Below are 26,646 nucleotides of genomic sequence, written 5' to 3' on the forward strand. Positions count from 1 at the left end.
TTTTTATTTATTTGCATATCTTATTCTGTGAATAAATATTAGCATGTAGCCGGAATGGAAACGCAGTAGGTTTTAGTGTAAGGGCCATTTGGATTTTTTTCACCATAATTCGCGGGCCATTTTTGAAGCGCCTCCCCAATGCACGCACTCTCCTAGGAAAGTAGGTGTGGCCTTACACATAATGCCCACATTAGTGCTCCTTACGCATAATGGCCACAGTAACAGCTACTCACACATACTGCCCCCATTAATGCCAGTTACATATAATGCCCCAGTACAGTGCCAGTTGCACATAATGCCCCAGTATAGTGCGACTTACTCATAATGCCCCTGTATAGTGCGACTTACTCATAATGGCCACAGTAACAGCTACTCACACATACTGCCCCCATTAATGCCAGTTACATATAATGCCCCAGTATAGTGCGACTTACTCATAATGCCCCAGTATAGTTCCAGTTACACATAATGCCCCAGTATAGTGCCAGTTACACATAATGCCCCAGTATAGTGCCAGTTACACATAATGCCCCAGTATAGTGCGACTTACTCATAATGCCCCAGTATAGTTCCAGTTACACATAATGCCCCAGTATAGTGCCAGCAGGGCATTCACCACCACTGCAGGACAGGTCTCATCCAGACTCCTGCACTACTGGTCCTGGGTCCACTCTCACCGCTGCACAGTCACAGCCATTCCTTCTGCCCACAGCCAGCAGAGCAGACCTCCGTTGAGATCTCTCTTCAATCTGTCTCACATCACCCCTAGGAGCCGTCTCCTATACACTGCATCATAGGAGATGTAGTTTTCTTACACTGTATACAGTGCACAGTGTGAGAAAACTACATCTCCCATGATGCCATGCGTGGAGGACAGCTCTACACTCTGAGTCTGCAGCTGCCTTGGCAGGCCCCCGGGCTGGACAAAATGCTTCTCTGGGCCATATAAGGCCCGCGGCCCGGAGGTTCCCCACCCCTGTGTTAGTGGGACTTACAAAGAGCCAGGATGTAGGGTAAGATTTTTTGGGGCAGGGTGCTGTTCGCGGAGTAGAGCACATTTTAGTCTTGAAGTCAAAATTTTAGAGTTGATGCGTCACGTTGCTATATATTATTACTAATTTAAGATTTTAAATAGAAGTTACATTAGAATATAGTGCATATCCCATCACTACCCACAATTATAGTCGCAGGACATAATGATATGTGTATACCTTCAGGCCCTGTGTAAGCTGACTGTGCTACCTTGTGCAACAAACCCAGAGAGTCGGCAGTGTGTTTACACACATGCAGCACCTGCTTCCTAGATCCACCGCTCCACTTTACCAGAAGGCCTCGCCCAGAGGAGACTCAACGACCATACAACTCATGCTGCCCAGCCTAGACCTAGCTTCCAGCCCACTGTCCCTGAGCCCCGCCAGCGAGTCACAGGCCGGAGATTGGTACAGGGCAAGGAGGGTGTCCGATCTTTCTCACCATCTACCGGTACAGGATGTAGGCAGCACAGACCTCATCCAAACCCTCCTTGTCAGGAGTTCTGCTGAGGGATGAGGAGCTGGTGCAGTGTCCAATCAGCGTGGTGCTCCAGACTGCATAATGCGTAGGGTGCAGCTCTCTGCTAAAACAGCCTCAGGGGAACACTATAAGCCTGATAGGCACCAAGGGGCAGATGTATTAAACTGGAGAAGGCATAAGGAAAAAATAAACCGGTGATAATTGCAAGGTGATAAACGCACCAGCCAATCAGCTCCCATATGCAATTTGACCGTTAGGAGCTGACTGGCTGGTGCGTTTATCACCTTGCACTTATCACTAGAGTTATCACTTCCTTATGTCTTCTCCAGGTCAATACATAGGCCACCAACTCCAATACGATAAGTCTACCAAACCACTAGTAATATATTCAAAGAGGTTTTTTTTTATTTTATTTTACCAAGTGTGGCGTTCCCTAGCCATGCGCATGGGCACACTGAAAGGGGTGAAAAAATTAGACTGCTAAAGAATTTGACGTTCGAAGACAAAATATATATTTTAATGACGTAGTGAAACCAGATTAGAAAGCGGAGATTATGGGAAGTGTATAATGAGAGATCAGGACAAGAAACTACATATTAGCGCAGATTCCACTAAAGTTCAGCTGAGATTACAGCCTGTGCCAGCAGTGCCACCCCGACACACAGATGCAGCAGAGGCTCATGTTACCCAGTGTACTCATTGTACGTTAGAGGCTGCCTGCTATATAAAGTGCATCTCGGGAGACACGGCGAGGATGAACATGACTGCTCCGCCAGCCTCGCCTCTCCTTCTCCAGACCCAGCTGTACCTTTGTATTATCTCCAGTAACAGAAGGTCTGGATGACACTCTTATTATAGTTTACTTGACTTTAGAGGGATCTGGGCTGTAATAATAGCTCGGACAATGCCACATGTGCCTGTCTTTCTCACGGATGCTCACGTATAAATGTTATAGGAGGCAATTATTTTCCATTCGTCTTATGCTAGCCTAAGCCCAAGCTGATTGCCGCCAAATGTTTCTCGCATGTCACCTTTGTGCTTAGTACTTTTGTAGCTTTTTCCCATTTGTTTCATTTTTTTTTAAATTATTTTTCTTTTCCTTTTTTCTTTTTTTGTAAGTCATTATGAAGGAAGCCATTCCTTTTTGTTGTGAATAATAATACAAATCGCCTACATCGGGTCACGTGTTTTACAACACCCGCATTTTTCCAATTTTATTTTTTTTAATTGAAATGACAGCATAGAGCAAGTAAACGTGGATATAAAAAATACAAAGAAATCACAGAAACATTTTGTTCAATACCATTTAGGCCTGTTACAGGAGATGAAACATCGGATGTTTCACCAATGTTTTTTTACAGGCTATCCAATTAGGATCGCCCGTAAAAAAACAGCTTTCCTCCCGAAAACACACAGGTTCAGTGAAACCTGTGTGTTTTCGTTACAAACTTACCCATTTTTGCTTGAAAACGGGGATTTTTCCAGGGATTTGGTTTCGCTTGCCTCAGGCAGACAAAACAAAATCCCTAAGAAGTCACGGCAACCTGCTGTTTCCCATGCCCGCTGCAGCAGTGCCGAGACCCCTAGCGGGGAAGCCGGAGCAGCACCACACCCCCATCTACCCCTGACCCCGACAGCGGTCACATGATGGGGGAGCGGTCATGTGACCGGGGAGCTGGAGGTCAGCGCTGCACCGGGAGCTGTTAGTAGCCGCCACACGGTGCAGCAACAGAAACCCCGAAAAGCCGCAGCTCGTACCGGCTTATTGGGGCTAATAGGATAGACCTGGGTGGTAATGTACCACAGGTAATTTGATATCCCCCAATTTTTGACTTTTCAAAGTAGCGCTTATTATCTTATTGTATCTTATTGTAGGATGAACCCTTGACCTGACTAAGTTGGTGCAGACAGAGCGCATTGCATGGTGCTGCAAAATGCTGTGCGGGCCGTTTCGCATCATGATGGCGGTCACTGCACTAGTCACTGATTTGGTATCCAGCAAAACAGCCCCAGACCATCATGCGTCCTCCACCATGTTAACAGTCGGTGTTACAGGGGTTTATATATATATGGCGTGTCTACTACAGATATAGCCACACTCATCGTGGCTACAACTAGACATGCCCATCTAAGGCACGCATGAGCCTTAGATGCGCACGTGCCCCATTTGCATGAATGGGGGGCGGCAAAAGACGCAGCTCGCCATGCCGGGAGTGCCCGTATACGGCAGATATAGCCACGATGAGCATGGCTACATCTGTACTAGAATACAAGATTACCTCCGGCGCTGACTATATAGTAATGCGACTTACATGTGGGTGATGGGTGGTATTCAGTTTGCCGGCTGTTGGGATCCCGGCGCCGGAATACCGACAACTATTCTCCCTCCTGGAGGGAGAATAAATAGCGTAGCGCGCGCCACCGTGCCCGCGAGGGGCTCATTTGCGCATGCCCAGCTGCCGGTATGCCGGCGGTCGGGATCCCAGCGTCTGTATGCTGGCCGCCAGCATACCATACTACACCCGTGGATGATTAGCGCCCTGTATGAGCAGAGCTTCGTCTAATGGACACTTCACATGAGCTGTACACACAAGACAAGGAGAGCCGTCCACTACCGCAGTTTACGTGTGAAAGAAATTTATTTTATTCTAAATGATACAGTGTATCATATACACATGTCCTGGGACTCATCAGTTCCTATAACAGACAGTAACTACATTTATTTCATATAACTGGGCTGTTGGCACTAAACACAGATAATAAATACATACACTTAAAAATGTGGATCAATTGCAAGATTCCAAATGTTTGAAATTTTTCCTCTTAATTGATTTGCATTTTTAAGTGTTTGTTTTTATTATCTGACTTTTTAGTGCCAACCGCCTGGTTATATGTATTTGATTTTGTTTAATTGGCAGAGGCCCAAATGTATTAAGCTTTAAAAAGTGGAAAGTGATAAAGGGCCTAATTCAGACCTGATCGCTGGGCAGCGATTTTTGCGCTGCTGCGATCAGATAGTCCCCCGCCTACAGGGGGAGTGTATTTTCGCTGTGCAAGTGTGCGATCGCATGTGTAGGGGAGCTGTACAAACAGATCTTGTGCAGTCTCTGCGCAGCCCAGGACTTATTCAGCCGCTGCGATCACTTCAGCCTGTCCGGGACCGGAATTGACATCAGACACCCGCTCTTCCAGCACTTGGACACGCCTGCGTTTTTCCAGACACTCCTTGAAAACGGCTAGTTACCACCCACAAACGCCCTCTCCTTGCGATCGCCCTTGCGATCGCTTTTTTCGCACCATCCCGTCGCTATGCATCGATCCCCGTTGCTGCGGTCTATCGCACCTGCGCATTGCTGTGCATACGCGTGCGCAGTTCTTACCTGATCGTAAGCTGTGAGAAAACGCAGCCTAGCGATCAGGTCTGAATTACTCCCAAAGAGAGATAAAGTACAAACAAATCAGCTCCTGTCATTTTTCAAACACATCCAGTAACACGGCAGGAGCTGATTGGTTGGTGCTTTATCTCTTTATCACTCTCCAGGGGAACTGTGCGTTATATGTCACCTATTGCAGATTATCTTGCATATCAGAAGTCACCATTATACCCCGTGCCCTGTATAAAAGTACACGACCAGCATTTGTGTCTTTGATGATCTATAATTAGCAATTACTTTTCTAGATTGAACGTCTCATGATCTTGTTCTTGTTACAGTTCAACAGATGTATTACCTCTCAGCTCATCAAGTGGTTCAGCAACTTCCGAGAGTTCTACTACATCCAGATGGAGAAGTACGCCAGGCAAGCTATTAATGACGGAGTAACCAGTACCGAGGAGCTGTCCATCACTCGGGACTGTGAGCTGTACCGCGCCCTAAACATGCACTATAACAAAGCTAACGACTTTGAGGTATGTACAGCATTTGTATATTGCTAAAGCTTCCCAGACATCAGTATGTACAGCATGCATCCCTGTTTCCGGCTTACATATGTGATATGGTGGGGGGGGTTTACTACGTGTTCCCCACACTTTATGAAGTAGTGTATATCCTTATGGTAAAAGCCTTACCTCTAACCGGCTACCTGCATCGTTCTCCAGGCAGCAGAGTCTCCACATGTCACTCCACTCATTTTGAAGATACTCATTAGAATCTTTTATGTACATTTTTGATAACAACGCTTTGCAGAACCTCACAATGGCGCAGATGTATTAAGCCTGGAGAAGTGATAAAGCAGTGATAAGTGCAGGGTGATAACGCACCAGCCAATCAGCTCCAATATGTAAATTTACAGAAGCTGATTGGCTGGTGTGTTATCAGCTTCCACTTATCACCGCTTTATCACTTCTCCAGGCTTAGTACATCTGCACCATTTCCTATTGCTGCAACAATACTTTGCTTTTCCTAGTGAAGAGCGTTGATATTGTAAAGGGCCGTTAACGGTAAAGAATATATGGTTTATATACTAAAGCCCCGTACACACGGGGGAGAGGTATGCTGAGCAATCTAGCACAGCGCTCCGCACACATCTCTCCCCCCTGCTCAACACACATCTCTCCCCCCGCTCAGCAATGTCGCTGGCACCCTACACACAGAGAGATCAGTGCTTCATTTCTACGCAATCTAGTCAGATCTCTCCGTGTGTACCCCCCTTAAGGCTTCTAGTAAGATACAATCTAAGGTGCAGTTTCACAATCCTATGAAAGCTGCAGATATACAGCATGTGATTAGGTTGGCAGTGTGGGGGAAGGTTTTCTCCTATGCCTGCCAGATTTCACCTCTAAACCTGTGGAACCAGAGTTGGGTGACAGTGGACACTTATAGACATTGCACATATAAATACAGCATTACACATTACAGGGAAATATTATGTACATATTTGTGAATGTTACAAGATACCTGTTCATTTCGGAGATGTCTGAGTAAAAGCGTTTCCAGCGGGGGGGTCATTTTTATTTATACATTAAATATGAATTAGGTATAAGAAACGATTACCCTCGCCCAAGGGTGATATTACAGGGCACCATTAGCTGATGAAAGAAAACGCTGTGATCCTAACATCTGAGCCACCCCATAATAGCATATAGGGAGCAATTGAATTACATGTGATGTTGGGGTGATGGTGGCGAATTGCCATTGGGACAGTGTATTAACGTAGGCAGCGTCACCCTAAATCGCCCGTACATTGTGCGTTGTACCTCACACCCCCATGTGGGGCCATGTGTGCAGCGTACACCCCTGTACCTGGCTCCTTCACGTCATGCGGTTTACATTACATTTTATTTATTGCCCCCATATACTTATCCTTTCACATGGGCTGATATGTAGGGGTTGAGCAGGTGAGATGGATTACGTACGTAATACCGCCGGGCGGGATGGCGACTTCAGTATCCCAGCAGCGGCATCCCACCTGCAGAGTGCCGGCAGCATGGCGAGCTGCGGTCGCCACAGGTTCTATTTCCACTCATGGGTGTCATGGACACCCACAAGTGGAAGCGGTTCCTGTGCGCCGGTATTCCGGCTGGCGACATTGCCGGCTGGCGGGATTCCGGCGTCGGGATCCCGACAGCCGGCAAATTGAACGGATCCCAGTGGAACATAATCAGTAATGTAATTCTGACTTTTCTCCTACGGGAATATGAAGCGAAGACATCATATTAGTAATGTAAGGCACGCTTACACAGAACCCAGGCAACACCTAAATATGCGGCGTACACCATAACTCCTCTATAGCTACATTCACAGACAATGAGAGACCCGCTGCAAAGCTTTGTCACCGTGGGGTCACCGTCATCCTGAAGCAGCACAATGTTGAGGACTGAAGGCATGACCAACAAAAGGCTCTGCTTGCAGCCTACTCCAGTGTGGACCCCTTTTTCTTCAAAGACCCATAATCCGCAGAGAATGGGTGGTGTCAGATGATGAAACTCCCCAGGTATAGCATGGCGGAGCAAGGGGTAGGTAGGGTACATTTGAAAAACATGTTATGTAGAAAACTTCATCTACAGTAGGGCCTATCCACAGTCTTTACTCCAAGTATCAGATTTCCAGGACCAGCAGTTCTGTCCTTAGAAAACTGACATGTGAGGCTGGTGTCTCATTTAAAAGACAGACAGGTGGGACAAAATCTTCCTGCGTTCCCCAGCACCACGGATGTACAGTTATTCCCTCATACCTTCTATATTGCCCGACACATCTAAACTCTACAGGTGGTTTATGGCGACCGGTTCACGGCTTCCGTTTCTGTGGGGTCTGTTACTTAGCATCACACAGAACATTCTGCTTTAACGATAGAGGCCCCAAAATGAGTTGACCTATTGTGCATGGCGTTTTACAAGTACCTTTCTCAGTTTCTGCACCGGGGCAAGATGTACCAAGCTGCGCTGGGGACGTTGCCTTAATGTGGGGCGCATAAATATCTAAGAAGCCTCCTCTCCAGCGGCATTTAAGAACTAGCATGAGTTTATTTGTAAGGGGAGCGTGCCTACGTAATGTGTAGATCACCCCAGTTTGCCCGCTATGTATGAAAACTGATGTTGAAGACTTGGACATGTGTAAAAGTAAAATAGCGTATGTTTACATTTTTATAAGAAGGGTCATTAATATCATATTTATTTTTATGCTCTTCCTTACAATACTTCTGCCGTGTAATATTAACGGCCACTGTATCTAGCCAGCTCGCCGCGTCGACCGTCGCTCATCTTTCACATGTGACAGCATGTCACTCAGTACATGGACCGGTTCAGCTGATGCAGGCCGATCTCCGCTTGCTAAATGTGACCGTAACCTTCCTCCTTATTCCTACGGTAAAGAATAAAAATCGGCAGCTGATGATGAAATTGGATACAGACAGGGTTTTTTTAGCAAACGGAGCATTTGCCATATTTAGCTTCGTCCGTTCCTTCCAGACACAGTTTGCTGATCTTTCAATGTGATTAAAGTCTGAGATGAGGCTCTCTCTGTGAAATCACCGGCGTGCCCTTTATGGGGCCTTTTTTTTTACCCCAGCGTGCTTTTCAAGCCGACTTGACTTTCACTTACACTTGTGATACAGGTTAAGTACTGGAGATGATTAAGCAGTGAACTCGCCCCGTCATAAACCGTGTCACTGACTTGCGGCTCCCTGTAGTGTGCCCTGCACGAGGCACTTAAAAGCAAAGTCACATTACATGCAGGAGAAGATTTTGGCCTTGTCATTTTAACTGTAGCCTTATGGCCAATGCCCAACGGTGTTTACGACACCAGAATACAATGGCTTGCATTATTCTTTCCTGATAACCCAAAATTCCAGACAGCCGCTCTTTGCTCACATTTTCATTTTGACACTTGGGGGGGTAAGGGGAGCAAATAATTCATCGCTGAAGTTATCTATAATGAATATATATATTTCTGTATCACCCGGCCACAGCACTGAAACAGTCTGAGGCGGTGCTTCTGTGTTTGGGGGGTAGTCGGCCAGTAAATAGTATGGCCCTTAGAAGCTCCCGACCGTGCACAGAAAAACAGTAGGCCCTCCCTGACCTTCACCCTTGTATTAGGGGACTGGGGTCAATGCTATTTTTATTTGTAATGCTGAACGTCGCGCACACAAAGAGGAAATTGTTGCTTATCCCTCATCTAGGGGAAGTAAACAAGGTCTTTTGTAGGTAAGCTTGCAGAAGGAACATCAAGGTGTGACCTTCAAGCTTGGCAGAGGGGGGCGAGACAGAAGGCAGATTCTGCTCCTGCCCCAGAGCTGAAAGCGAAACGGACGGAGGAATGGCTGACAGGCGCGGCGAGTCTGCAAATAATTCAGTGTATTTTTCTTTATTATACACAAACTTAGCACAGTAAAAAACACAATTGCAGGCACCTGTATAGACCATTTAAAGGAAAAGATGGTGAAGTGGAAAAGGCCTCATGCTTTCTGCAGCCATGGAGCGGATTATGGGGGGCATTCCGAGTTGATCGTATCTGTGCTAAATTTAGCGCAGCTACGATCATTCGCACTGACATGCGTGGGGACGCCCCGCATGTCAGTGCCGCACCCCCCCCCCCCGTAGAAGCGCAAAGGCATCGCACAGCGGCAATGCCTTTGCACTTCAAGAGTAGCTCCCGGCCAGCGCAGCTTTAGCATGCTGGCCGGGAGCAACTCGTCATTTCCTGGCCCGCAGCGGCTGCGTGTGATGTCATGCAGCCGCCGCGGACCGCCCCACTCCCCAACGGTCCGGCCACGCCTGCCGGAACGCCGCCATCCAGCCCCCTCCCGCCCAGTGGCCGCCTCTGTCTCAGAGGTGACCGCTAGGCGACGACGGCTGCCATGCGAGAAACTGCAGCGAGTGATCGGGTCGGAATGACCCCCTATATCCAGAAGCTAGTAATATAATGTGAATGAGTACCGGCGTGGGTTTTCGTTAGCGGATATCCTGGTTCTTCCAGCCTAACCTCCCAGCCAGCCAGCGTCTGCAAGTGTATACTCATCAAACTGTAATGACTTCTGCCCCGTGTCACCTGTAGCGCTCACGGGAGACCGAGAAGAAGCGGCAGCCAAGTCTCCTCTGCGGCCCGATAATTGCGTTGTTTTATGCCGCTTCCTGAGCGTCTCACTGATCAGTCTAATGAAGCGGCCAAAGCTACCCGCCACCTTTGTTTTAACGTCAGTCATCACCCCCTCCGTCTCCCTCTTGTCTTTTTTTTTTTTTGTGTGTGTCATCGGCTCCAATCGAAACCCGTCGCGATGCGCTTTAAACTCCGCTCCTCTATTAGTTCTACCATAGCGTGGCCCTTTTCTCAACATCCTTAAAGAAAAAAGTACAGTGTAATGTTGCTTTACTCTCCTTATTGTTCTTTGTTGAGGTGAACAAAGCATTTTCTACAGTGGCTATAGCACATAATTATACAGCTTTCAATAGCGGTGTCTTGGCACATATCAGAGTTCAGAAGAGGCTTTGCAAAAAAAAAAGATGTTTTGTGGCAGCCCAGGGAGGTCTCATCTTTCCTTCAGAAAAAAGTTCAAGGCTCTTCTGTCAGGCTCCTCTACTTAGAGCTCCCTCTCCTCCTGCTTCATAAAGTTTAAAGGGGATTCAGTGGAGTTCTGTGATCTCTTTCCTTTGAAAGATTGTGCACAGAGCAGTCCTTTGACTTCAAGAGTTCACAGATTCGTGTCTTTAGGTATCATGTGTCTGACCTTATCTGTGACTCTATTTAATGTAGGAGAAAAGTCTAAACTCTTTGTGTGTTGCACTGTTTTGCATCTGTGAAATAATTTGGTGAAAAGAGCGTCCCTTTTAATGCACCGCACAGAAGCCATTTCTGGCTGTAACCTACCCTGTGGATCTTTTTGGAAGAGAGGGGCAGGGGAGGGGGGATAAACCCCTCCACCCTTGTGCCTTGTATACGGACGATTTCACCTTCAGAGTACAATTATGTGATAACAACCCCCCTCTTCCCCCCCCATACAAAACAAACATTTTCCGCGTTCCGCCTTCCCACCTCTGTTTGATGACTCGGCCAATGCGGTGACGGCTTCCTTGCTACCTAACAAGCATTGAACGGATCCTGCTAACTAGACGCCCGGGCTGGCCAGCAGTTAGCTTTCCCTTGCTGTGACCTACCCTTAAGGTCTTCATAATTAATTGTCCTTTAGAGACGAGGAAAGTTCAAAGACAGTGTGTGCGGCGAGCGATGTCTATTGTCTAACATTCACATCTCCTTCATTCCACAAAAAGGTTATCAATCGGCCCAATTCTAACAGCTGCGAGTCATTAATACAGCGTTCAGTGCACTAATCAATGGGAGAGGGGCGCAGTGTGTGTATAGGGCAAACAACTACAGATACCGTGCGTTTTCAGCTATTGTACAACACATTCAGATACAAAACATGAGTCCCCCAATCGATCATTATTTAGGTGTTTTCAAAGTATATCAGGTGCGAAACAGGAGACGCTGCGGCTTATTAAGGGTCACTCGCGTGTTGGGTTTGTGCAGTGGAATGAAGCCTACACCTGTACAGCAAAGAAACCCGTATTTGCCTCGAATAGCGGCGATTTGCAGCCTTCGCACACGCACTTGTGTCTGCACAGATAATTCTCGTAAGCGTTTTTGATGCAAAATGTATTCATTACTCTTTGGGGTGTCGAGGAGCTTTTTCTCAAAATGCCTTTATTTTTATAGCACTTCACAAATGTTCAGTGAAGCTCAGGTTTCTCAGCCTAGGCTGTAATACGCCAAAGTATATGACAATTATGTGTATTTAAAAAAAAATTGGGGAAAAAAAGCTTCAAAGTCTTTTTTACTTTCACTGGAGGCGTAAGGTTTATAGGAGTAGCTTGACTAGCAATGCCTCGAATAATGGGCGGAGGTAACCGATGGATTTAAAGCGGCAACTGTAATAAATGCTCAATTACAGTTTGCCGTTTTAAACCCATCGGTCAAAGCTGGCTATCATCAGTGGCTGTGATAATCCACCTCTTAGTAAAATTACCCCTTAGGGGTCTAGGTACAAAGCCTTGGGGCGGCATGTAAAGAAGTCAGACTGTTTTTTAAGGGGCAATCATTTTCAAAACATAGTTTAGCTTTGTAAATGATTGCCCCTTTAAAAAATGTCCACATTCGTCTGGCATCCGCCACTGCCACCGAACTTGAACTTTAATACATCCCGCTTCGGGATAGAGACAAAGTGGGTGGAGATGAAGTACCAGCCAATCAGCTCCTAATTGTCATCTTTCAAATACAGCCTGTAACATGGCGGTTAGGAGCTGTTTGACTTTATCTCCGTCCACTTTATCTCTCTCCAAGGCTTAGTACATAGACAACCAAGTACCAGTCTGTCTGCTCTAACTGCCGTGTTTGAAAAATGACAGGAGCTGATTGGTTGGTACTTTATCTCTCTCCGCTTTCAAGTTTTGATAAATCTAGCCCTTAGTGAGGTTCAGTGGCGGAACTAGCGAGCGGTGGGCCCAGGTGCAACTAAATGCTTTGCGCCCCCCCATCCCATCTAAGTCCACCCCCTCACTGGAGAGGATCTGGTGAGGGGGACCTGCTCAGGGCCAGAGAAATGGATACCTAGCAACAGTGCCGTAACTAGACATTTTAGCACTGTGTGCAAGAAACGGCATTGTGGGCCCCCCTATGCAAAACAGGGGCAGTGCGCGCCGTAGGCATGCGCAAAAATACATAGGGGCGTGGCTTCATTGGGAAGGGGTGTGGCCACAAAATAATACCAATTCATAAAACGGTGCACAGTAGTCTCCATTATTCAAATTACGCAGCACAGTAGCGCCACTACACGAGGTAGAGACCCTTTTACACCTTATGGCAGACAGATTCCCCTTTTTACACATTATGGCACACAGCGTCCCCCTTTTTACACATTACGGCAGACAGCGTTCACTTTTTACACAACGGCAGACAGCGTGCACTTTTTACACTATTCGGCAGACAGCGTGCACTTTTTACACTATTCGGCAGACAGCGTGCCCTTTTTACACATAACGGCAGACAGCATGCCCTTTTTACACATAGCGGCAGACAGCGTGCACTTTTTACACATAACGGCAGACAGCGTGCACTTTTTACACATAACGGCAGACAGCGTACACTTTTTACACATTATGGCAGACAGCATGCCCTTTTTACACATAGCGGCAGACAGCATGCCCTTTTAACACATAGCGGCAGACAGCGTGCACTTTTTACACATAACGGCAGACAGCGTGCCCTTGTTACACATTACGGCAGACAGCGTACACTTTTTACACATTACGGCAGACAGCGTGCCCTTTTTACACATTACGGCAGACAGCGTGCCCTTGTTACACATAACGGCAGACAGCGTGCCCTTGTTACACATAACGGCAGACAGCGTCCCCTTTTTACACATAACGGCAGACAGCGTGCCCTTTTTACACATTACGGCAGACAGCATGCCCTCACAGCATCCCCTTTTTACACATTACGGCAGACAGCGTGCCCTTTTTACACATTACGGCAGACAGCGTGCCCTTGTTACACATAACGGCAGACAGCGTCCCCTTTTTACACATAACGGCAGACAGCGTGCCCTTTTTACACATTACGGCAGACAGCATGCCCTCACAGCGTCCCCTTTTTACACATTACGGTAGACAGCGTGCCCTCGTTACACATTACGGTAGACAGCATCCCCTTTTTACACATTACGGTAGACAGCGTGCCCTCGTTACACATTACGGTAGACAGCATCCCCTTTTTACACATTACGGCAGACAGTCCCCCTTTTTGCACATAAAGAAAGAAAGAGAAAAAATTAAAGAATGAATTATACTTACTCTCTCCGCTGGCTCAGGCTCCTCGGTGCAGCTTCTCCAGAGACCCCGGGCAGGAGAGAAGGTGGAGGAGGGAGCCGCAGCAGCGCTGTGTTATTGGTGGAGGCGCTGCTGCTGCTGTCCCAGTCCTTCACCATAGGCTGTTCTCCGCCGCTGTGAATGCTGGGATGCGCTTCACAGTGTCGGAAGACAGCCTATGGTGCAGCAGAGGGACGGCAGCAGCAGCGCCTACACCAGTAACAAAGCGCTGCTGCGGCTCCCTCCTCCACCTCACTCCTCCTCCTTCCCCCCGTGTCCGCTGCGCTCCTCTCCGGGCGGCTGTGTGCTGCGGGCAGCGGTTGCCCGCAGCACACAGCGGCATCTAATGAGTCAGTTTGACTCATTAAATGCTTTGGGCCCCTGGACAGTGGCGGGCCCCAGCGCAACGCACTGGTTGCACTGGCGGTAGTTCCGCCTCTGGTGAGGTTTAAGTTATTTCTATTATGAGAGAAATGGGCAAATGCAATTGACTTTAATAAGATGTAAAACTAGACCCTACGTAAAGCAGACAGCACAGAGGAGTCGCACACCACATGGGGTAGCTGCGCAGACATGCAGATTGCCTATTGGCTGAAGAGGCGCGGTTACACCTATCCAGGCGCAGTGGAGCTGAATGTGTTGCCCCGCACCATCTGGCTGTAGATATTTTTGCCATCTTAAATCCAGTGACGTTAATCTGATATGAGTTTGCACCGTCCACCAGTAACCAGGTACCGATCTCCCGCACCAGATAGACTCTGTAAGAGCTTTATATCTTGTTTGGTTGCGTTTCTTTCTGTTGTGTGTTTGAGTCAGTGTTTCACCAACATATCATCACTGTTTGCAGAAACATAATTAAACAATATCCTAAGTGGAGCGATGGAAGTGTTCTTTTCATCTAGATCGCATTTGTAAATGGACATATTGTTTTTGTTTGTTTTGACAAATACTAATTACAATTGCTGGAACAAAGTCATGTTTAGCGAAGCCAGTCTGAATGGAACTGTAATTGGAGAAGCCTAGTTGTAAAGTTACAGTACTTGGAGGAAAAAAAATAATTTTACCTTGGAATTTTATGTTGTTTTAATGATTGTGCAATATTGTAGAGCATGGTGTTTAAACAGTCGATTCAACAACATCAATTCTATTACTCTATTAAACATAAGGGTGGGTGTCACCGATGTAACATGTGCAGAGAGTTAGGTGTGGGAGGAGCATGTCCTATATCAGATCTACAGTGCAGTGTGAGAATAAAGCTGTCCAGCATGTGTGGGCTACATGCAGAGGCAGCCAGTAACTGAGCACCTGGGTACCACCATGCTGCACTGCAGGGGGGCAGATGTAACATGTGCAGAGAGTTAGGTGTGGGAGGGGTGTGTCCTAGCTCAGAGCTACATTGCAGTGTGAGAAGAAAGCTGTCCCGCATGTGTTGGCTACATGCAGAAGCAGCCAGTATCTACCCTGCATGCAAACATAATACATGTATCTGCCCACGTTGCTGTGCAACATGGTTTGTCCAGATGTAACGTTAATTGCTTTTGTTGCTGTACTTTTTGCTTTATTTTTACCTTCAAATTTAGAGCTGGACCAGGACACACCCCTCTCAAATCTAAATCTCCCTGCACATCTTACATCTGCAAACCCACTCCCCTCCCCAATCTACATCTTACATTATTATTATTTATCACCAATTATTTATATAGCGCACACATATTCCGCAGCGCTTTACAGAGAATATTTGGCCATTCACATCAGTCCCTGCCCCAGTGGAGCTTACACTCTATATTCCCTATCACATGTACACCGGCACACATTCATACTAGGTTTCATTTTTGTTTGGATCCAATTGACCTACCAGTATATTTTTGGAATGTGGGAGGAAACCGGAGTACCCAGAGGAAACCCACGCAAGTACAGGGAGAATATACAAACTCCACACAGTTAGGGCCAAGGTGGGAATCGAACCCATGACCTCAGTGCTGTGAGGCTTTGTTTCCATCAGCCCAGTGAGTTTAATGTGACTTGTGTGTACACCAACACAACTGAGGTTACTGTCACTTAGCCATGTGACCCCCCTCACCCCGGTGTCACTTGTTAGACCGAGACGTGAAGGTGTCGGACAGCGTGGAAGAATCATCAGTCACGAAAATCAAGTTTGGAAATGAGATTACCGCCTGTTACCAGACAACAGCGACTCTTTGTGTGCGCAGGGAGCCCGCACCAGCCACAATATGCGCCCGGCGAGGAGGATTGTTCTGCTAAACAGCAAACACTTCAGCTCATGCAACAGGTTGTCTGTACTTAAGAAGAAACCGTAGATACTATCGTACGTAGACACAGCTAATACAGTAATGCAAAAAGCTCTCATCAAAAATTAAAGCGCTTCTTATGAATCTTTAATTGGAAGCAATGAAAAGGGACACTGGCAAAGCCAAGTGTTTTGTTTCCACATGCTCTTCAGGCTTGCCGGCCATTGTCTTTTCACTTTCTCAAGCAGACGTTCACTTTTAAACTGACATAAGTCATTTCTTAGACAGGCAGCTGCCCCAGTGTAAACACCTAACGTATTCAGCGAGAGCCGCTGTCAGGTGACGAGGCCTCTTAGCACTTTCCAGGCCCCGCGCTTATTTCCATCACAATAAAAAAAAAAAACATTTCCCGCAGGCAATATTTAAATCTTCCGACAGGACCAAGTCACTTACATGAACAATCCCGTAGGAACAAATACACCTACAATGCAGCGGCTGGTGACCTTGGTTACATATATATTTTGCTTTTTATTTTTTGCATTTATTTAGTATTTTACTCAGATTTTTCTTCAGTACTCTCAGTATTAATCCTAGGGTCTCATTCACACAGGCATACATTTTAGGCATTCAGCGTACAATCTGAGAGCCTGGGAAATGCACACACGCTTTAAGTGAACGGATGCACGCAGATTCCGCCAAGCGTTTGCTTTGCATCGCACAAATTTCATTGTTGCCTGCAGCGCTTACAACCAGTAGCACTCAGTAGAGTACAACAGGGTTCTAGGGGAGTGACCAATCAGTACACTCTTCTGGAGGACGGCTTTAAGGACACACTGCGAAACGAAAAGTGTGTGAGCTACTAACACATGCGCGAGCCCTGAGGTGTTCAGAGAGCTGCTAAACGGGATACCGTTGTGTTCCAGAATTCTTAAATAAAAAAAATAAAAAATGATTGTCGTATACGTGAAACTGACGTCAGGCTGAGCTGGCGTCAGATGATTCATATAAAAGCAACAAAGCAATTGCACAACAAACAGATAAATAAGTACACTGTCAAGTCACATTATTATGACCATCTCCTACATGTGACGTCGGCAGCGCGTAGCCCATGAAGTACGTCACGTGTCGTGCGCTGGCTTGGTGGGTATATAAGGTGTTGCGATAGGGCGTCTGCACACATATCACTTGTTACTGTCATTTGTAAAAGAAGCGATTTATCCGAGTTGCAATAAGGGATGATTATCGGCTTTCGGGCCAAGGGTGGCGGTATCTCTGACACAGCGCAGTTTGTGACCTGTCCGCGTGCTGCTGCGGTGAAGATGTATCGTGACTGGACAAATGGCACCATTGCGAATAACCATCGTGGAAAACTGCGGAGCACCACGTGACACTGATGCGAAAGGTGAACGTCGGCTACGATGGCGCGTGAGATCCGACCGACACGCTACCGTGGAGCAGCTCACCATCATAATAAACCTGGGGGCTACCAGACGTGTGTCTAATATGACAGATCAGCCGTCTAGCTGCTGTCCGCGCTGCACACGGCGGTTACTCCGGTTATTAGCTGGTGCGCATAATAAAGTGACTCCACCGTGTATTATCACAAACTAAATTGAGACTCTAACTTTTGCTAATTGTAATTAACATTTAGGAAAAGCAGGTAATGCAGAGGCTTGGCGCCTGGTTTTAAGTTGCGCACAAATTCAAATGCTGTCACATCTAGTGTTATGGGCTGCATACATGTTTACACATACAGTATGAACTCTATCCATCTCAGTTGTTTCTCTGCGGCCACTAAATGGCAACTGGGCAGAGGCAATGCGACGCAGCCAAGAGTCATGTGTAGCGCCAAACTCTGTCGCATCTCCTGCACCCAGTACGGTGATTGCGGCCACTCATGTATGCTATAGTGCGCCAGTGCGATCTCATAGTTGCGTTCGGCTCTGAACGTGCATGTGATCACATTAGCATTCCGTTCACAATCTGTTTGCAGAAGTGTGCGGCTGTAGGTGCATTCGCATTACATGTGACTCCATATCAGGCCCATAAATCTCATTTTCCTGATATACAGTAACATTAAATAACATGACGAGCATTATCCTGCCTGTATGCCCACTCAGTGTGCCAGCCATGTGTCCTCCGGCCTCCATACATTACTCGCCTTTACATGTACCGCCCTGAGCATTGTTTCTATCTGACTATATGGAAGAAACGTATTCGGCCATTGTACCACAAATACAATTTTATTGCAGTATATAAAGGAACGCTTTATCGGTACAGAATGGAGACAGTATGATGAGATCTGAGGCAAGTGACCTGTAACCGTTCTCCTGTCCGCCTTGCGGCCTCCAATCCCTGGCATATCTGGGTAGGTTTTTGTGGCGTGTTTTAGAGCCGGTTGTCATTCTCCTCTCGGCGTACATGCATGTGCAACGTTAAGGGCTTGAATTTATTTTCCCCCATTTCACCTTGTGTACAGTCTGGTCTGTGACACTGATGGTGATTATGTCATTATTTCTCTCTGGGGTCGTTGGCACATCTGCAGAACTGATGTACATCTCCTTTGTTACGCTGGCATACGTCCCATATCACCAATGCTTCATTAGCCTTAGTGACTGCCTTCTTGCCAGACAAGAATGCCCAAATCTGAGCTTCTTTTGTGTCTGCTTGTTCCTTTATTCATCCTTGAATTTCTTGTGCTTTTTTTTTTTTTTTTTTTATCTCCTTGTATTTCTAAAGAGCAGATGTCTCTGCCCCCCTCTCCCATATCTCCTGAGTCTCATAGGCAGAAGAAAAGTGACTCTTTAACCCCTGTGGGACCGTGCTGACCGAAATTGACCTTTAGCCTGGGTTTTACCCCGTCGGCAAAAGAAATAACTATAATAAAACAAATTTGCATGTTTGGTCGTTATTTTATAAGAACCATAAAGCCTTGTTACTACATTTGTTCTCCTGTTTTTTTTTTTGGCTCGTTTCAAGGAGAACTTAAGGTCCATCTACTGCCCCGAGCTTCTCATGTGGGGGATTATTGTTTGTCCCAAATGAAATGAGCAAAGCTCTCTCCAGTACGACTCTTATCGTATTAAAGGTTGTTTGCCCAGCTTCGTAGCGTATGTAAGCAGACCGGTTGAAGGCCACATCGCTGTTAAACTTTAGTTGCAACACAGTGACCCCTTTAGAAACCAACTTTATCTGGACGAAAAAAGTCATCTCTGTTTAACATGTCATTGTTTATCTAGAAACTGAAATCCAAGTCATAGGCTATTGATTTTGCTCTTTCCCAAAGATTGCTACTGAATTTACAGAACAGACCTGCTCTTTGGGGTATTGGAGGCTTTGCTAGTTACGTTCATTAGTTGAAACCAATATAACAAGTCCTACAAAACAAAACACTTCCTCCAAATGTTGGCTGTTAGGTTAGGACGTCTGCTACAGTGAAACTTTTTTTTTTTTTCTTTTTTTTTTTTTCTTTTACACTTCTGCCCATTTATAAATGGCCAGGATGGAGTTCCTATATCTCCCATTGGCCTGATTACAAATGGCGGCTTCATCCTGCCATTGATGCTGCCCCGATGTCATGAAAACCGTAAATGCCAGATAAACAATATAAAGTGTTTGGATAAAGTCAGAAAAATCTACTTGTACTGACGCATTTTTAATATCTGAAATTAGGCCTGGTTCTTGTGGTACAAAACCCCTCCTCAGGCCATTAAGGGCTTAATAAAAGTACAAAACACCTCAGGCCACCTCGGCATAAAACATGTTCTTTGTAGACCTGAGTGACACAACTGGAGCTTGTTGCCTAGACACAGTTGAGACAGCCATTTTGTGGCTTTATTTCAGAATGCAACCAAGCAAGTGACATCACTCATCTCACATGTCTCAGTGATTGGCTGGTACACCACAGAAAATGGCTGCCTCCGTCCGCTTGTGCAATGGCTGATGTGAGGCTGGTTTTCAGGCAGTTGACCAGGTAATAACTATGTAATGTGTTTTGATGTTGATAAATAGGTACTTTGGTGGATGTTTCTTCCCTTCATTAGTGTTGGGTAAGATTGGCGGTATGTTTTGTCTAGACAAACTTGGAAATGTCAAACCGGTTTGGAACGTCACCAGTTCAGTGGCCGTGAGCATGTTCCCAGTACAGTCATCAATTGACTTTCAGATTTGAATTTGACAATCTCCGTTAAAGAAAAAGTTTAAATATATCGATTGTAGCTTGGACGCGCTGAAACTGATAGGACAAGCGTGCACATTTTTGCACAGATTAAATTGATTCCAAAATCGGGCAATTTGACTATTTATTCCACATGTGATATATACGTTAGATGGCTAAGATTATGTCTGGTGTGTGGTATAGAGGTCATATTTATTTTGGAGGGTATGGAGAAGTCTGTGTGATGGCACCTACATATATGTTATGGTACTGTGGCTTTACAGGTCAGCCAGAACTGGGTCAGTGATAACTCTTTAAACATAGAAACATAGAATGTGACGGCAGATAAGTACCACTTGGCCCATCTAGTCTGCCATTTGTTTTTACCATATTGTTTCTCTCAAACCTTATTTGATCCTTATTTCTTTGTAAGGATATCCTTATGTCTATCCCATGCATGTTTACATTGCTCTACTGTCTTAGCCTCTACCACCTCCGATGGGAGGCTATTTCACTTGTCCACTACCCTTTCTGAGAAGTAATTTTTCCTCAAATTTCCCCTGAACCTCCCCCCCCCCCCCCCCCCCCTCCAGTCTCAGTGCATGCCCTCGTGTCCTGTTGCTTCTCTTTATTTGGAAAATGTTTCCCTCCTGTACCCTGGTAAAACCCCTGATATATGTGATAGTATCTATCATGTCCCCCCCTTTCCCTTCTCTGCTCCAAACTATACATAATTGAGATTTTTTTTTTTAGTCTTTCTTTAGGTGTTATGAGTGATATATATATTTATAGTCATTTGAAAAAAATATTTAGAAGTTTATCCGAACTGAATATATATTAATTGAGGTTTTCATCAGAACGGAGGAATATTTTCCCTCTGTGCACCAGCCACCAAACTTTCTGAAGGACATTACTTGGTTCAGTCTCTGGCAGCCTGAAATAGCTGAAAGCAGCTTGCAGTAAAGTAGATAACAAGGTTACCAAAAAGATCTTATCTTCTGTCAGGTCATGGACACACAGACGTATATTTGTGTGATTGTTGGATCCACTCGTATGTCAGTGTTAGTGGCCCTTTAAATAGAAATCATAGAAAGACATTGGTGTAGAATTGATAGAATAGTTCTTAGAACCCGCTATGGGAGTGCACAGAGACACTCCCATTGTAGTGAATGTGGCGCATGCGCCTCACGGACGCGCGCACTGGTATATATATATATACTCAAAACAGTCATCGTGTAAAGTATGTCGCTTACCTGTACGCCGGAGATGAGAACGCGTGTTTTTAGGGGTAAGAGAGATGGGACAACACTGTCACTTTATCGTGATTGGAGTACAACTGGCAACGCTTACGGGCAAATTCCAGCGCAACACATACCACGGTGAATATTTTGCGGGACAGTGTTGAAGATTTTGCTCCAGTGCCATGTGATTGATATGCGCGTCTTTGCACATTGTCATTACTAATATATAGACATTAATGGGGTCGATTCAATTCAGCAACAGTTGAATAGCGCTGGAAATTAGCTCCCGACGCTATTCAATTCAGCTAAAGTTAAGTCGGAGAATGCCCGTTCTCGCCGACTTAACAGGTAGTTTTGTCGGGAGAACGAGCATTCTCCGACTTAACTACCCACAGCCGCGAGGCAGCTCTTTTGTCGGTTTTCTTCTCTCACCCCTCGGGGCTGAGAGAAGAATTCCCGACAATTGAGGGTAACTAGTCGCTGTATTGAATAGCGCCGGGAGCTAATTCCCGGCGCTATTCAACTGTTGCTGAATTGAATCGACCCCAATGACGTCACCTTTTGGGCTACTTTCCGCTTCCACATTGAAGCCAGTGATGCTGGTACTATGAGTTATTAGAGAAGGCATGCAGGCATATGGATCATTGATCCTAGAGCGTTTCGCGGTTGTAGTGCGCACCCCATTACCAGCTCTTAAAAGCAACTGTATCAACAAAGCCATTAAATAACTTTTAATAACAAAAAAAAATTTCATTCGCAACCAATTAGACTTAACGCACTTACTGGTAAATATTTTCCCGTTCATCTAGCAGGCTGGCATTACTATTTGTTTCACTTGCCCTTTTACCTCCTTAGTAGAGCAGCCAGGTCCTCTCCAAGTTAGGTCCAACAGAAGACAACATGTGCTGGCCTAACAGGAGAAAGGTTTCTCCTCAGTCAATATTTACAGGACAAACAGCCAGGGGGAACATAGTTTACTCAAGGTAGTCATGTGCACACAAGGTGAATGAATCCTAGGTAGAGTGCTTGAACTGTTTGTCCCTTTTCCTCAGGTATCATTTCATCTTACTCTGTATTTTTTCTCCTTTCGTCCTTTCGATATTTGGGTTTCTTTGGAAAATTGTAACATGGGCTGCAGTTCTCACACTATGTTAAAGGACCACAAATTGTAAAATATATTGTATGTGTAGTTGAGCATGTGTGCACACTTGCTGTGCATCTAAAGAAACCCGCAAGTGTAGAGTGCACGGAAAAAAGGCATATTCCAAGGTCAGATCTTCTTCACAATTAACTATCAGGGACTTCTCCATACCAGCAAGTGTAGAGTGACGGAAAAAATGCATATTCCAAGGTCAGATCTTCTTCACAGTTAACTATTAGGGCAGGCTTTTTCAACCAGTGTGCCGTGGCACACTAGTGTGCCGCGACCAGTTGCAAGGTGTGCCACGGAGTCAGAGCAACTTCCTGCACCTTCAGAGTGAACTGTTGGCCCGGGCTCTTCTTAGAGGATCAGTCGTGCTCCAATCGAGACCTATGCCTTTAAAACGGTGTGATATCATAGGTTACAGCCACCGCTTCTCACCAGCCAGCCCACCCGCCTGCATACACATCTTCCACTTCCCGCCTGCATCCACAGCTTTCCTTGCCCACCCACATCCACACCTGCCCGACTGCCCACTGCTCAGTATTCGCAGCACTCCACTATGAACAACCCCCTCCACTGAGGGACACGGAGGAGGACAGCTCATAATACAATTTGTTATGTTATTTCTCCTGTGGGGAACAATGGGATTTCAATAGGATTTATGTGGGGAGAATAAGAATTTATGGGGAGAAAAATCTGAATAATTCATGTGGGGAGCAATAGGATTTTATGTGGGGAGAAATGTGATTGATTTATGTGTGGAGCAATAGGATTTATGTAGGGAGTTATGTGATTGTTTTTTCTGTATAGGCCAATGTATGTGTGGATTTTTTTTTTTTTTTTTACTGTAAGGGCCAATGTGTGTGTTTTTATTTATTTATTTATTTATTAACAGTTTCTTATATAGCGCAGCAAATTCCGTTGCGCTTTACAATTTGAAATAACAATTACAAACTGGGTGATAACAGTCATAGAGGTAGGAAGGCCCTGCTCGCAAGCTTACAATCTATAGGCATTAGGCATATGTACATAAGGAAAGGTGCTATCTATTGCATAGAATGAGAAGACATGTGAGGATATGTGTGGACTGTACAGAGTGGATGTAATTTGATAGCAAGGTTTATGAAAGTTATGTGGGCGGTTCAGGAATTTGATACGCTTGCCTAAAGAGGTGAGTTTTGAGGGAACGCTTGAAGGTTTGGAGACTAGAGGAGAGTCTTATTGTGTGTGGTAGGGCATTCCACAGAGTGGGTGCAGCCCGATGAAAGTCCTGCAGTCGTGAGTGGGAGCGAGTAATGAGTGTGGATGAGAGACGCAGGTCTTGTGAAGAGCGCAGAGGTCGGGTTGGGAGATATTTTGTGATAAGCGAAGTGATGTACGTTGGTGTAGTTTGGTTAATGGCCTTGTGTGTGAGTAAAAGTATTTTATATTGAATGCGGTAGAATACAGGTAACCAATGGAGGGACTGACAGAGTGGATCTGCAGACGATGAACGTCTAGCGAGGAAGATAAGCCTCGCCGCTGCATTCAGAATGGATTGTAGTGGTGAGAGTCTCGTTTTGGGAAGACCAGTTAGGAGACTATTGCAATAATCAATGCGGGAGATAATGAGAGCGTGGCTTAGAGTTTTAGCAGTGTCTTGTGTAAGGTATGGTCGTATTTTGGATATGTTTTTTAGATGCATGTAACATGATCTTGAGACAGATTGAATGTGGGGAACAAAGGACAGATCAGAGTCAAGGATGACACCTAGGCAGCGAGCTTGTGGGGTAGGGTAGATAGCCGAGTTCTCAGCAGTGATAGAGATATCAGGTTGGTACCTACTATTGGCCGGTGGAAATATAATTAACTCTGTCTTTGAAATATTAAGTTTGAGGTGGCGAGATGTCATCCAGGATGAGATAGCAGAAAGGCATTCAGTGACACGGTCCAGTACAGATAGGGACAAGTCAGGGGAGGATAGGTAGATTTGAGTATCATCTGCGTACAGATGATACTGAAAACCAAAAGAGCTGATTAGTTTACCAAGAGATGAGGTATAGATAGAGAAAAGCAGAGGACCCAAGACTGAACCTTGCGGTACTCCAACTGAAAGAGGTAGCGAAGAGGAGGTAGATTCAGAGAAGCGAACACTGAAGGAGCGATTAGATAGGTACGAGAGGAACCAAGAAAGGGCTGTGTCTTTAAGACCTAGGGATTGTAGTGTCTGTATGAGAAGAGAGTGGTCTACAGTGTCAAATGCAGCAGATAGATCTAGAAGAATAAGTAGTGAGTAGTGGCCTTTAGACTTCGTAGTGACCAAATCATTAACCACTTTAGTCAGTGCCGTCTCTGTGGAATGTTGGGAACGGAAGCCTGACTGAAGTGGGTCCAACAGAGTGTATGAGTTAAGAAAGTGTGTGAGTCGAGTGTAGGCAAGTCTCTCAAGTAGCTTAGAGAGACAAGGGAGCTGAGAGATAGGGCGGTAGTTTGAGAGAGCATTAGGGTCAGAATTTTGTTTTTTTAAAATGGGAGTAATCACTGCATGCTTGAAGAGTGAAGGAAAAATACCAGTAGAGAGAGAGAGATTACAGATGTTAGTTAAGGTAGGGATGAGCACCAGAGACAGAGCTTTACTTATTTGTGAGGGTAAAGGATCAAGAGGAGAGGTAGTAGAGAAGCAGGATGAGAAGAGTGATGATACTTCATCTTCATTTGTGGGATCAAATGAAGAAAGAGTGCCAGAGGGTTCAGGTAAAGAACGGAGCAGGTCACTGGCTGCCGAAGAGCATACCATTTCATCTCGGATCTTATCAATCTTCTCCTTGAAGTAGGAAGCAAGATCCTGTGCCTTGATAGTGGCTGGTGGGGTAGGTGCGGGAGGATTCAGAAGTGATTTAAATGTATTAAAGAGTCGTTTGGGGTTAGAGGCTTGAGCAGAGATAAGAGTTTGGAAATATGTTTGTTTGGCAATGTCCAGGGCATTTTTATAAGAATGGTAGACTGTCTTATATGTGAGGAAGTCACTTGAAATACGAGATTTACGCCACTGACGTTCAAGTTTTCGTGTGAGTTTTTGTAGTTGTCTTGTTAATTTGGAGTGCCATGGTTGACATCTAGGCCTACGTGGAGTGTGATGGGTAGCTGGAGCCACTTCATCAAGGGCTAGTTCTAGAGTCTTATTAAGGTGTGATACAGCCATCTCAGGAGAGGTGAATGCAGAAATAGGTGAAAGCAGTTGTTGGAGTGAAGTGGAAAGTTCTTGAAGATTAATTGTGTTAATATTTCTGCGAGTTTGAGGAAGATTGGAGAACTTCCGCAACACAGGGTTTGAATTAACAGAGGAAAGCATGCAGGTGATAAGGTTGTGATCTGATAGGGGGAAAGGAGTGTTAGTGAGTTCAGAGATGGAGCATAGTCTGGTGAATACTAGATCAAGGTAGTGGCCCGCCTGATGAGTAGAGGAGTCAGTCCATTGGGAGAGGCCAAGAGAGGAGGTTAGAGAGAGTAGTTTGGAGGCATGCGCAGCAGATTTTGGACAATCAATAGCAATATTGAAATCACCCATGATAATGGTGGAGATGTCAGAGGATAGAAATTGAGGGAGCCAGGCAGAAAAATCTTCCAAAAATTGTTTTGGATGCCCAGGTGGGCGGTAGATAGCTGCAACACGCAGAGAGAAAGGAGAGTAAACCCTAATGGAATGTACTTCAAATGATGTAAATGTGAGTGATGGAACCTGTGGTAGAACAGTATATGCAAAAGATTGTGAAAGTAAAAGTCCAACTCCTCCTCCTTTATGGTTATCGGGTCTGGAGGTGTGTGTAAAGTGGAGACCACCATGTGCCAGTGCTGCAGGGGAGGCTGTGTCAGATTGTGTGAGCCAGGTTTCTGTTATAGCCAGCAGATTGATGTTGTTAGATATGAAGAGGTCATGGATAGATGTTAATTTGTTACAAACAGAGCGTGCATTCCATAAGGCACATTTTAGTGATCTGGAGGGTGATGGAAGACATGTGATGTTTATGAGGTTAGCTGGATTTCTATGTTGCTGTGAATCAGGTGAA

General features: G+C 45.6%; 1 protein-coding gene across 14 annotated transcripts in view; it reads left to right on the forward strand.

Annotated features, from left to right (window-relative positions):
* PROX1 (prospero homeobox 1) overlaps positions 1 to 26,646 on the forward strand; it is a 141,432-nt gene that overhangs the window by 109,028 nt on the left and 5,758 nt on the right. For all 14 annotated transcript variants that reach the window (XM_063919072.1, XM_063919076.1, XM_063919064.1 and 11 more), the window contains one exon: positions 5,225 to 5,419. In XM_063919072.1, coding sequence (XP_063775142.1) covers positions 5,225 to 5,419 — 195 coding nt within the window. The remainder of the gene's footprint in view (positions 1 to 5,224; positions 5,420 to 26,646) is intronic.

The sequence above is a fragment of the Pseudophryne corroboree genome, chromosome 4 (genome assembly GCF_028390025.1).
Source record: "Pseudophryne corroboree isolate aPseCor3 chromosome 4, aPseCor3.hap2, whole genome shotgun sequence".
In the NCBI taxonomy this organism is placed as follows: domain Eukaryota; kingdom Metazoa; phylum Chordata; class Amphibia; order Anura; family Myobatrachidae; genus Pseudophryne; species Pseudophryne corroboree.